Source organism: Leucopleurus acutus (genome assembly GCF_964270905.1).
Source record: "Leucopleurus acutus genome assembly, chromosome: 16".
In the NCBI taxonomy this organism is placed as follows: Eukaryota; Metazoa; Chordata; class Mammalia; order Artiodactyla; family Delphinidae; genus Leucopleurus; species Leucopleurus acutus.
Genome location: NC_139158.1, coordinates 19593802 through 19606574, shown reverse-complemented (window position 1 = coordinate 19606574; position 12773 = coordinate 19593802). Strand labels below are relative to the sequence as shown.

Here is a 12773-nt window from a genome sequence, read left to right as displayed (position 1 = left end):
GCTTTTGAAAGTTAAAAGGACATTTATCATGTTTAAGTTGGTCTTTTTATACTTATCAATGTTTAATAACTGTAAGTTCTTCATGAATTAAAAAATATTTTAATTCTTTCTAGTACCAGTTCGACTGGAGGCAGTCCTGTGCGGAAATCTGAAGAAAAAACAGATACAAAGCGAACTGTCATTAAAACAATGGAAGAATATAATAATGATAACACAGCTCCTGCTGAAGATGTTATTATTATGATTCAGGTTCCTCAATCCAAATGGGATAAAGATGACTTTGAATCTGAAGAAGAAGATGTTAAATCCACCACACAGCCTATATCAAGTGTAGGAAAACCTGCCAGTGTTATAAAAAATGTTAGCACTAAACCATCAAATGCAGTCAAATATACTGAAAAAGAAAATGAGTCGTCAGAGAAAATTCAGAAACTCACCAAGGAAGTGAGCCATGAAATTACACAGCATGAGGTCAAAAGTTCAAAAAACTCTGCATCTAGTGAAAAAGGGAAAACCAAAGATCGAGATCATTCAGTGTTGGAAAAGGAAAACCCAGAAAAGAGGAAGAACAGCACTCAGCCAGAGAAAGATAGTAATCTGGACCGTCTGAATGAGCAAGGAAATTTTAAAAGTCTGTCTCAATCTTCCAAAGAGACTAGAACTTCTGGCAAAGAAGATAAGCATGATTCCATTCGAGGTTCCTCAAATAAAGACTTCACTCCCAACAGAGACAAAAAAACTGATTATGACAACAGAGAGTATTCAAGTTCCAAACGTAGAGATGAAAGGAATGAATTAACAAGAAGAAAAGACTCTCCTTCTCGCAGTAAAGACTCTGCAGCTGGACAAAAAACTAAGCCAAGGGAGGAGAGAGATTTGCCTAAAAAAGGAACAGGAGATTCCAAAAAAAGTAACTCTAGTCCCTCAAGAGACAAAAAACCTCATGATCATAAATCCACTTATGATACTAAACGTTCAAGTGAAGAGACGAAATCTGTAGATAAAAATCCCTGTAAAGATCGTGAGAAACATGTGTTAGAGGCAAAGAACAATAAAGAGTCAAGTGGCAATAAATCACTGTATATACTTAACCCACCGGACCCACAGATTGAGAAGGAGCAAGTTACTGGGCAAATTGATAAGAACACCATCAAGCCTAAGCCCCAGTTAAGTCATTCCTCTCGACTGTCCTCTGACTTAACTAGAGAAACTGATGAAGCTGCTTTTGAACCAGATTACAATGAAAGTGACAGTGAAAGCAATGTATCTGTAAAAGAGGAAGAAACTTCAGGGAAAATTTCTAAGGAACTGAAAGATAAAGTAATGGAGAAAGCAAAAGAGAGCCTGGACATGGCAGCAGTCAGCCAGGTAGGTGGAACCAGGAGCCAGAGTCAAAGCAGCCCTAGTGTCAGTCCAAGTAGAAGTCATAGCCCTTCTGGAAGCCAAACCCGAAGCCACAGTAGCAGTGCTAGCTCTGCAGAAAGTCAGGACAGCAAGAAGAAGAAGAAAAAGAAAGAAAAGAAAAAGCACAAGAAACATAAAAAACATAAGAAGCATAAGAAACATGCAGGCACTGAAGTAGAATTGGAAAAAAGCCAAAAACACAAACATAAGAAAAAGAAGTCAAAGAAGAGCAAAGATAAAGAAAAGGAGAAGGAGAAGGATGACCAAAAAGTGAAATCTGTCACTGTGTAAAAGGGCAGATTTTAAAAATTGACTTAATTACTAAGTCATCTGTATTAAATTTTGTTATAATGTAAAGAGATTCAAGCCTTGTAAATAATGATATGGAAGACCCTGTGCTGCACTTAAAATATTGCTGCTTGATTATTTGATTTTTACATCAGAGCTTTATAACACGAACTTTTGTACAGAATTGTGAGTTGTGACCATGTAACATGAGAGGTTTTGCTAGGGCCTATTATTTTTAACCACCATAATTAGTTGGGGTGGAGTTTACTGTACTGTGAAATTTTCACATTGAATTTTTTTAATTGCCTGGCAAAAGCTGATATCAGTTCTAAAATATCAGCAGAATGATTTGCTGAATTCATTACAACTCCGTTATGTCACTTTTTGATTACAATAAAAGTTTTCAGTAAACTTTTCAGATGTTGAATATCTGCCTTATTTGAAGGAAAGTGTGTCATGTCTCTTCCCCTTTCCATTTTCATATTTAAAATATCCTTTGAGGCTTTAGTATAAGCTGAACTGTATATGTAAAATTCTGAAGTAAACATGGAAAATGTACTTTATTAGTGGGCTGGTAATAGGTAGCCAGAAATAAGAAATCATGGTTAATTGGAGATCTGGTTGAATAAATCTGGAAGGGTCTTAAATATAGTAATTAGAAGTTTGGACATGAATTTTAGAGATGAGGAATTTTGATTTGTTTATGGTTATGTATTTTTCTTGAAACCCTGATAAATGAGTATTAAATTCCTTGATAAAGTACTAAATAACACAACAGTCTGTGGCCTACCCAATCTGTCCAGTTGACAGAAGCAAGCAGCAATAGGAGGCAAGAAGCACTAGGTAAGGCTACAATGGATTTCCTTAATGGCTCTGGTTTTGGAAGTTTATTGTAAGCAATAAAAAGCTATTGAAAGGATGTCGGGAAGTAGGATAAGAATGGTACGTTAGAAACATAGCTGTATAAATGCAGATTAAGAATACAATGGCTAAAAGCAGGAAAAGACCAGTTCTAGTGTGAGGTAGTGGTCCTAAAGTACTTTGGCAGGGGGCATTGGACTATGGTAGTAGAAGAGGAAAGGGTTTACATTAGCAGCAACTTTTATTAACTTCCTGTCTTGCCTTGATTTATTTCCAGAGTGTACAGTACAATATTTACAGTATTGTATACCATTGTTGGTACTCGGTTTTAGATGGTATACAAACATACTTAAATGTGTGTAATGCAGTATTTAATATTTAAGGAAAAAGTGATTTAAAGAAAAATTGTAAGGGTGATAGTAAGAATGCTATTAGCCTTATGAAAGCCATTCAGGACTGAGTTAAGTTTGGGAAATGTTAAGTTTGGGAAATGCTGGGAAAAGTTTGGGAAATGTTAAGTTTGGGAAATGCTGCCTTTAAATGAAACCGACTTGACTTTCTGAAGTCACATTTTTTTATTCCTAGACATCTCCATCACTGGGGATGGGATGCCTGTTCTACCCACTGCCAACCTCACCCCACCCTACCCACAACACATACCACTTGTATTTTCAGATACTCCAGCAAGACTACACTTTTTAAAAATTATTTATTTTTTGGCTGAGATGGGTCTTTGTTGCTGCACGCGGGCTTTCTCTAGTTAACGGCAAGTGGGGCCCACTCTTTGTTGTGGTGCACAGGCTTTTCATTGCGGTGGCTTTTCTTGAGCACAGGCTCTAGGTGCGTGGGCTTAGTTGCTCCGCAGCATGTGGGATCTTCCTGGACCAGGGCTCAAACCCGTGTCCCCTGCCTTGGCAGGTGGATTCTTAACCACTGTGCCACCAGGGAAGCCCAAGACTACACTCTTAATACTTAACTAATCTCGACCCCAAATCTAAACTATATCTCGCACGTCCACCGAGGATTTTGGCATCTAGAACTCACTTTTTATCATAAATTCTGTCATGTGAGGTCAGTTTCATTACCTAGGTGCATTGTTATTTCAAGCTCAACTCACCTTCACTTTAATTGCAATCCACTCCTACGACAATTTTCCAGAGTTGTTAATCACCTGTCACCATTCCCATCTTAAATTAAAACTCCATTATGTCATCTGCAACTTGGTTTTTCAGCTCCATTCTCTATTGGCCTGAGGTTTCAACTCATCCCGTAGTTATTCTTTTATTGTCCTTCCTTCTATAGTTGCCTATATCCCATCATTTCAGCCACATGCCAACACTCCCCAAACCTGCTCCCCCTTGTCCATCTTGCTGTATCTGAACAGGTTAAACCCCAAATCTAGATACAGGTGCTGCGTGCTGCTTAGCAAAATTAAAAGGCTTGAAAGAAAATTTAAGAAATAAGTGTCGGGTACTGTACTAGGTGCAGTACTTGATCTTTAAAAATCCTGATGGCTCATGTTGTCTAATGCTGGTTTGAGCACGCAACTCCACTGCCTCTGAAGGTTCAGTCCAGCCTTGGGTACTCCAACTAGTGCCTAACTTGTCCACTTCACCCCTGCCATTTGGTGTTGGACATGTGAAACCTCTCCAAAAAGACAAGGTTATATCTGAACTCAATTGGCTGTTTCACCTCGCTGGAATTTCCTTCCTCCTCTGCCTGTCTTCACAAGTTCCTACCCATTGTTTGAGAGTTAGCTTGATTGTTTTGATTTCTCTCAGTGCTGTCTGCCGTCCTCAATATACATACTCAAGATGCAGTAGAATCACTGAATATGCTATAGTAACACCAAAGTGCTTACTAACAGGCTCTGTTTGGTTGTCTCCCTCAATGGATCACGGAAACCAGGAATATGTCAACTTTTTAAAGACAGGAAAAAACTTTTGAGCTACTATAGACTTGGGTGATAGTATCCTTCCAATGACTAGCTGCTTCAGTGTGCCAGGGAAACTCCAAAGCCTTACAATTAGGAATCTAAAAATAACTCCTTTGCTAGTCTCAGCATGCCAAATGAAGAAAGCAGATGCCCTCCAAAATGTTTAGGACAGGGATTCAGAGAGGTAGAAAGCTAGTTAATGGTTTATGCATCCTGATTTGTGCAAGTGTCCTCATCTATGTCTTGTCCACTTTTTCCTGCCTTTAATTCCTTTAATGAGCACTGTTCTTATTGTACAAAACTACATAGAACAGAACCTCTGATTTGGAACTTCCTTCTGAGTGCTTTTACACCACTGCCATTTACTTAAGCTAGCTTCAGTGGGTCTCTTAACCACAAAGGCCTCTCTAATACATGTATATAGTGTACCCTGCTTTTTCTTTTTATATGTCATAATCACATCCTTTTGACATTAACATTTTTCACATTTTTTAAGAATTGAGAATGATCATGAAAAGAGAACTGAATAAAAGTAAACCATTTAACTCCTTGATAAAGGGTAATGTAGAGCTGCTAGAAGTGAATAACAGGCATACAATGTGAAAGAAATGGGGTTAACAGGAATATTCAAAGATTTCACGTGAATTTTTTCAGTAACCTCAAGTATAAACAGTTCATCAAGTCTTTGTTGCCTTTGAGATTATTTTTAAGATCATGTTAAAAGGACCTTTTTAGGGCTTCCCTGGTGGTATAGTGGTTAAGAATCGCCAGTGCAGGGGACAAGGGTTCGAGCCCTGGTCCGGGAAGATCCCACATGCTGCAGAGCACCTAAGCCCGTGCGCCACAACTACTGAGCCCGTGCGCCTAGAGCCCATGCTCCGCAACAAGAGAAGCCACCACATGAGAAGCCTGTGCACCGCAAGGAAGAGTAGCCCCCGCTCACCTCAACTAGAGAAAGCCCCTGTGCAGCAACGAAGACCCAATGCAGCCAAAAATAAAATAAATCTATTTAAAAAAATTTTTTAAGACTTTTTAAAAATAGCTATTGATAATTTCATTATGCACTTAAAGCTGGAGGGTGAACAGTGATCTTTTATTAAAGCCGACACCAACATGAATCTTTTCCACTTTGCAATGTGGCTGTTTAGTAATTTGCTATGAAGTTGGCTTGGCCAGTGTGAATCTTTCTCAATTTAATTGTTAAAGTCTTTAGTAGTAAAAGATACTAATATAAGAGTGGACATACATTTAGGATTTAAAAGAAAATATTCTTTTGTAAAGATGTTAGCACCTTAAAATTATAATAATTGCTTATAAATGTTTTTACCTAGGCTTAATGATATATGAATAAAGCTGGTAGACTGATTCTTTTTCATGTCCTAAAAATTAATAAATTTAATGAAAAATGAACATGAGGGGGGCTTCCGTGGGGGCGCAGTGGTTGAGAGTCCGCCTGCCGATGCATCAGGGGACGCGGGTTTGTGCCCCGGTCTGGGAAGATGCCACATGCCGCGGAGCGGCTGGGCCCGTGAGCCATGCCGCTGAGCCTGCGCGTCCGGAGCCTGTGCTTCACAACAGGAGAGGCCGCAACAGTGAGAGGCCCACGTACCGGAAAAAAAAAAAAAAAAAAATGAACATGAGGCAAACTATATCAGTGCTAGATACGAGGTAAAGCATAGGAGGGGCAGACATAGAAGTGTGTAATTTCTGCCACAATACCACATTTTTTGGTCACTCAGTGGTGGGTGGCCATCTGGTGATTATTACTGTTGGAAATATGCTAAGAATAACAGTAGCAGTTCATCAGTTAGTAGCAATTTTTCTATTAAGAAAAGGTTGAAACTGACAATTCATGAAATTTTGAACCCCCTAAATTGAACTGATATTTTGGAAGGATTTCAATTTGACTTCATCAAATTAATTCAGATTCAAAAAGAATCCAATCCAAGAATCCAAAGAATCTTGGCTTTACTGGAGTCAGAATCTCAGGCTAAAGAATAGACTTCCTGTGATGCAATCAATCATTACCTCTTGTAATTACTCTGGGAAATGTTATTTTTCTATATCTAGTGTGTATTTCTTAATTTAATAATATATATTTAATAATTATCTTAAATATTAATTGGCTTTGGAAGTATAAATTTAATAAATATCAATTTACAAAATCACACTGATGATTAATTTTATTTATTTTTATATATATATATATTTTTGGCTGCATTGGGTCTTCGTTGCTGCGCACGGGCTTTCTCAAGTTGTGGCGAGTGGGGGCTACTCTTAGTTGCGGTGCGTAGGCTTCTCATTGCAGTGGCTTCTCTGTTGCAGAGCACGGGCTCTAGGCGTGCAGCCTTCAGTAGTTGTGGCATGCAGGCTCCATAGTTGTGGCTCACGGGCTCTAGAGCGCAGGCTTAGTAGTTATGGCGCATGGGCTTAGTTGCTTCACGGCATGTGGGATCTTCCCGGACCAGGGCTCGAACCCATGTCCCCTGCATTGGCAGGCGGATTCTTAACCACTGCACCACCAGGGAAGTCCCTATCTTGTCATTTTAAATGTTTCTAATATCAAAAACCCTAATTAGCACAACTCTTATTATATATAACTGACATAACCTGTTTAAGGTGTATAATCTGTTGATTTGATAGATTTATATATTGCAATATGATTGCCAGCATTGTGTTAGCCAACATCTCTATCACGTCATGTAATTATTATTTATTTTTGTGGTGAGAACAATTAGGATGTAGTCTGTTAGCAACTTTGAAGTTTGTAATACAGTATTGTTGGCTATAAAAAAAAAGTAAAATAAACACCTATAATTCTTTTCCTTGAGAAAGCAGATGGCCTCTTGAGAAGTACAAATAGATCATCACAGGCATTATGAACACCTTGTAAGTTGGAGGGACAGGGCAGGTTGTGGAGCACATGAGGAATATTCCCTTTGAGTCCACTTTTGATATGAGTCCACTTTTGATATGCACTTCAGGTTTCCTTAACCTGGATCTTAGGCTACGGTGTTGATTGGTAAAGGGGACAATTTTATCCAAAAATAGTTTGCTATACCTGGTCTCATTGCCAGGAAGAAGGCTAGGCCACACAGGCCTCGTTCCCCTTGCTGTTACAGGTAAGGGGAAAAAACACTTAAAGATATATAATTTTCAAATCATTATGGTATTGGTACTAGCAAGGGCAGACAATTAAGTGGAATTGAATAAAATTCCAGAAATTGATCCAAGTATAAGAGTAGTAACAGCTTCAGCATAAATAAATGTGAGAAAGATTTTTCAGTAAGCAGTTTGAGAGAACTGGATAGCCATTTAAAGTAGCTTTTTTTCACATCTTAAAATTCTAGACAGATTAAATATTTTTTATCCAAAATTTTGTTTTATTGCATAACTCAAGTGTTGATCAGTTTTCCTCCTGCCTTGTAGAATCACCTTTTCTTTACTAGTTTAGTTCTTTATTTTTCAAATCAGACAGTCAATTGGAAACCCAGGTCCTTCCTCATTATTTATTTCTCTTTTTTTTTTTGTGGTACGCGGGCCTCTCACTGTTGTGACCTCTCCCATTGCGGGGGCACAGGCTCCGGACGCGCAGGCTCAGCAGCCATGGCTCACGGGCCCAGCCACTCTGCGGCATGTGGGATCTTCTCGGACCAGGGCACGAACCCGTGTCCCCTCCATCGGCAGGCGGACTCTCAACCACTGCGCCACCAGGGAAGCCCCTTCCTCATTATTTCTGATGGTACCTGTTGAGATCTGTTTATCTTGGTTTACCCCTTTTTGATTTCCTGATGTCCATTCTTGGTGCTGATTTTTCTCTTCTAATCTTACTAGGGTCTCAGTCTTCATAAGTTTTATGACATTTCTCCTAGAACAAATTTTCCTCTCATTTTTCTATGTACAGCATCATCCTTCTTTTCAGTCCTATACCATAGGCTCTTCATCTTTTAAACTGAAATTAATCATTAAGTTATTTTTCTGAACCAAGAAACAATTCTCCTGTGATGAATTATGCCATTAGGGGGCAGAAGAAGCTACAGTTTGTTCTTTAAAATAGCAACTTATTTTCCCTCTACAACTTTAAAAAATTACAAACTCAGCTATTACTCAGTAATACAAATGGCCAATTAACATCTGAAAAAGATGTCACTGATAATAAAATTCCAATAAAACAAAGTTCCATTGCCCTCAGGTGTTTAGAATTACAAGTCCAAAGCCAACCTGATTCTCCATTCTCCCCGCACCTTGACATTTCCACCAGGATTTGTCTATGATGGTTAGTTTTTCCATGAAGTTCACCCAGATCATGATTTACACATTCTCAATTGGAAGGCTTTTAAATTTTGTTTTTAACAAAGTTGTACATAGTTTTAAAAGTCACAAATTGCCTCAAGACTTCACATTCAGTCTCCTGCGCTAACCCATTGCACCCTGACTCCAATTCTTCAGAGGCAATTTCAAGTCTGCTAGTTCTTTCTTTAACAACAAAAGCAAAACCCAAAACCCAAAAATAGAGCATTCGCCTCTTATTTCTTGATTTTCCAGTCACGTATTAACTATTACTTTAGCTCTTCCTTGTCCCTACCTGCCCCTTCCCCACCACGTATACATCCTCTCCCAGCCTCCAAATAAAAGTTTCACTGTTTGGGCTAAATCGAATGGTGTGTACATTATGATATATTCAGAATCAAGTCATTTGGTATATTAGGATTTCTTTCTTATGAAATTTTGTTTTTCCTGGAATTAATAACTGGCTCATTTTAAAATGTGTTTTGTTTCCTATGGATTACCAAAAATGTAAACAACCTCTTGGCATATTCAAATAAGTCCTGTTCCTTCGGTTTTATCTTTTTTCTTGTGACAATTCTAGAACCTTCTTTATATCTATTCCTATTTTTAAAAAAATGGGTTCTCTTCTAGGCCTGCTGCACAGCTCTGATCCCACAAGCTTATTTTACTATCCTGGGAATTTTCCTCACCCTCTCACCTGCACTCTATCTTTGTGTTTTCCATCCTGTGTGCCTCTTTCTAGGTTTGTTTCCTCATTTGGGGTGGAGGGCACATGCTCTAGTAAATTCCTGAGAGGTATATTTTTTGAGCTCCTATAATATTAAAAGTGTTTTTACTCCACCCCACAATTGATTTATGGCTTGACAAGGCATAGAATTCTAGGTTGGAAATTATTTTCAATCGTACTTGGAGGCCTTTCTCATGATACAGCTTGGCATTGCTGATAAGGAGTTCAAATCCATTCTGACTTCTAATCCATTTGTTTATTTTTTTTTTCTCTCCCAGGAAACTTTTGGGAACTTTCTCCTATCCTGGGTGCATTAAAAAGCCCAGTGATGTACATTGATGTACATCAATGTATTTTTAAATTTATTTTGCTGAGTGCTCTATGAGCCCTTTCAATCTGGAAATTCATGTCTTTCAGTTCTAGAAAACATTCTTTTATTACTTGTGGGACAATATCCCCCCATTCCATTTTTCTCCTGGGACTTATTATTTAGATGTTAGATTTCCTGGACTGATTGTCTAATTTTCTTACCCCTTTTCTCTTATTTTCTATCTATGTTTTTTATGGTGAAGACTCCTCAACATTTCCCAATTTTTATTTCTGCTAGCATATTTTTAATTTCTCAGAATTATTTCTTGTTTTATTCCCTTTTTGTACTTTTTTCATGGATGTAATAGGACTTGTGGAGAGATGATAGGTTTTGAGTTTTTTTTTTTTCTTTTGGTTGTTGTCCCTTGCATTAGAAACTGTGTGTGACGTTTGTCAAGTGGGTTCTGTTGTTCTTGTTGGATCATTTCATTAGGGGAGCCCCAGCTGCTAGTATCTCCCAGACATTTTTCTTGGGCTAGTTTCCCCAAAGAGGAATTTTCCACTCTTCAGAATGGGATAGAGAAGGTGCAATATAATTACAAAGCTTGCTACCAGGAACTTTTGGGGAGCCAGGTAGGCTTCATTCAGTATATAGACTTAGAGTCAATCTTCCTATTCTCATTATAGCACCCCTGATGTCCTCAAATCCAGAGGCTTTCTGTTCAGTGGTTCTCACAGGGCTGTGTATTGAAATTACCTGGGGGGCTTTAAAAATACTGAAAACTGGGTGGATGCTACCCTCCAGAGTTTCTGATTTAATACATCTCCCCAGGGGATTCCAATGTGCAGCCAAGGTTTGGAACCACTGCTCTAGTTGAGCTAGTCTTCATTCTTTTGCAGGATGAGCTGCTGTGTATTCACCCTTCTGGCCCTACCTGCATCCCCGCTTTCAGTAGTATCTGTCACCTATGTATTCTGATTCTTCCTGGGCTTCTATCTTATGAATAGCCTCACTTTGGGCTACTGATTTAGACCTCTGATTTTCTGGTCAGTTTCTACTTTTCCATATGAATTTCACCTTCCAAAAATGTGTTGCTATTATTTCTTCTCTTTGTTCTTGTTCATTTGTGCCCCTTTTCTCCCTTTATTATCATTATAGTGAATTTTCAGGAAGAATCAGAAGGAATTATATTCAGTCCACTATGTTTAGCTGGAATCCCTCAATCCGACTCTCTATCATCAATGATATTGTTAAACAATGTCAGCTGGGAGCTTGCCAAGTCCTACAGATTAGCAAAATGTGGGCCTGTAAAATGTCAAAGTTTTCCCCCAAGATTCTATAAATTTCTGGACTTCTCATGTTTTCAAGGCCATTCTAGATTTGTGCCTAGAATCCTTGGTCAACTATATCAACCTAAGTTTTTCCTTTAGATCAGGAACTTTTTCTTCCACTGTTTCCTTATTTCTTCTTCTCTTCCTCCACCTCTTTTATTCTGTTGGTAACTCTGATTCTTTGTAGGGTATAGCTAAGGGATTTGTCTTCCATATACCTTTCCATGAGCTTGTTTTTTAATTAAAAATTTTTATTGAGTTATAATAAAATAAAATATATTAGTTTCAGGTGTATGACATAGTGATTCAATATTTTTATACATTATAAAATGATCACTGCAGTAAGACCAGTTACCATCTGTCACCATGCAAGTTGTTACAATATTATTAACTATATTGCCTATGTGTACATTACATCCCCATGACTTATTTATCTTATAACTGGAAATTTGTACCTCTTAATCCCCTTCACCTATTTTGTCCATTCCCCCCATCCCCTGCCTGGCAACCATCATTTTTTTTCTCGGTATCTGAGTCTGTTTTTGGTTTTTTTGTTTGTTTCTGTTTGGGTTTTTAGATTCCACATGTAAGCGAGATCATAAGGCATTTATTTTTCTTTATCTGACTTATTACACTTAGCATAATAACCCTCCATGTGTCTATCCATATTGTCACAGCTGGCAAGATTTCATTCTTTCTTATGACTGAGTACTATTCCATTGTATATATATATATGTATATATATACACCACATTTTCTTTATCCATTCATCTATTGATGGGCACCTAGGTTGCTTCCATATCTTGGCTGTTGTAAATAAAGCTTCAGTGCATGTAGGGGTACATATATCTTCTTGAACTAGTGTTTTTGCCTTCTTTGGATAAATACCCAGAAGTGGAATTGCCAGATCATACGGTAGTTCTATTTTTAATTTTTTGAGGAACTTCCATATTTTCTATAGTGGCTGCACCAATTTACATTCCCATCAACAGTGCATGAGTGTTCTCTTTTCTCCACATCCTTACCAATACTTGTTATTCTTGTCTTTTTGATAATATCCATTCTGATAGATATGAGGTAGTATCTCATTGTGGTTTTGATTTACATTTCCTTGGTGATTAGTGATGTTGAGCACCTTTTCATTTGCCTCTTGACCATCTGCATGTCTTCTTTGGAAAAATGTCTATTCAGGTCCTTTGCCCATTTTTTATCAGGTTTTTTTTTAAATACTGATTTGTATGAGCTGTTTGTCATTTTGGAATTAGCCCCTTGTTGGTTCACATTGTTGGCAAATATTTTCTCCCAGTCTGTAGGCTGTCTTTTCATTTTGCTAATGGTCTTATTTGCTGTGCAAAAGCTTTTAAGTTTGGTTAGGTCCCATTGGCTATACCACTTTTTGTTGATCCCTCAATAGATGGGCATTTGACTTATCGCTCCTTTTTGGCTAGTATGAATAATGCTGCTATTGAACATTCATGTGCAAGTTTTTTGGTGGATGTATATTTTCAATTCTCAGTCTTGTGTATTTGCTGGGTTACATGCCAAATTGTTTTCCAAAACAGCTGTACCATTTTATGTTCCCACCAACAGTGTGAGAATTCCAATTTCTCTACATTCTCCTCAGCA

General features: G+C 38.0%; 1 protein-coding gene across 4 annotated transcripts in view; it reads left to right on the top strand.

Annotated features, from left to right (window-relative positions):
- RBBP6 (RB binding protein 6, ubiquitin ligase) overlaps positions 1 to 2060 on the top strand; it is a 32055-nt gene extending 29995 nt beyond the window's left edge. For all 4 annotated transcript variants that reach the window (XM_082858119.1, XM_082858120.1, XM_082858118.1 and 1 more), the window contains one exon: positions 114 to 2060. In XM_082858119.1, the coding sequence (XP_082714245.1) occupies positions 114 to 1695 (1582 nt within the window). In that variant the 3' untranslated portion in view covers positions 1696 to 2060. The remainder of the gene's footprint in view (positions 1 to 113) is intronic.
- The last annotated feature ends 10713 nt before the right edge of the window (positions 2061 to 12773 follow it).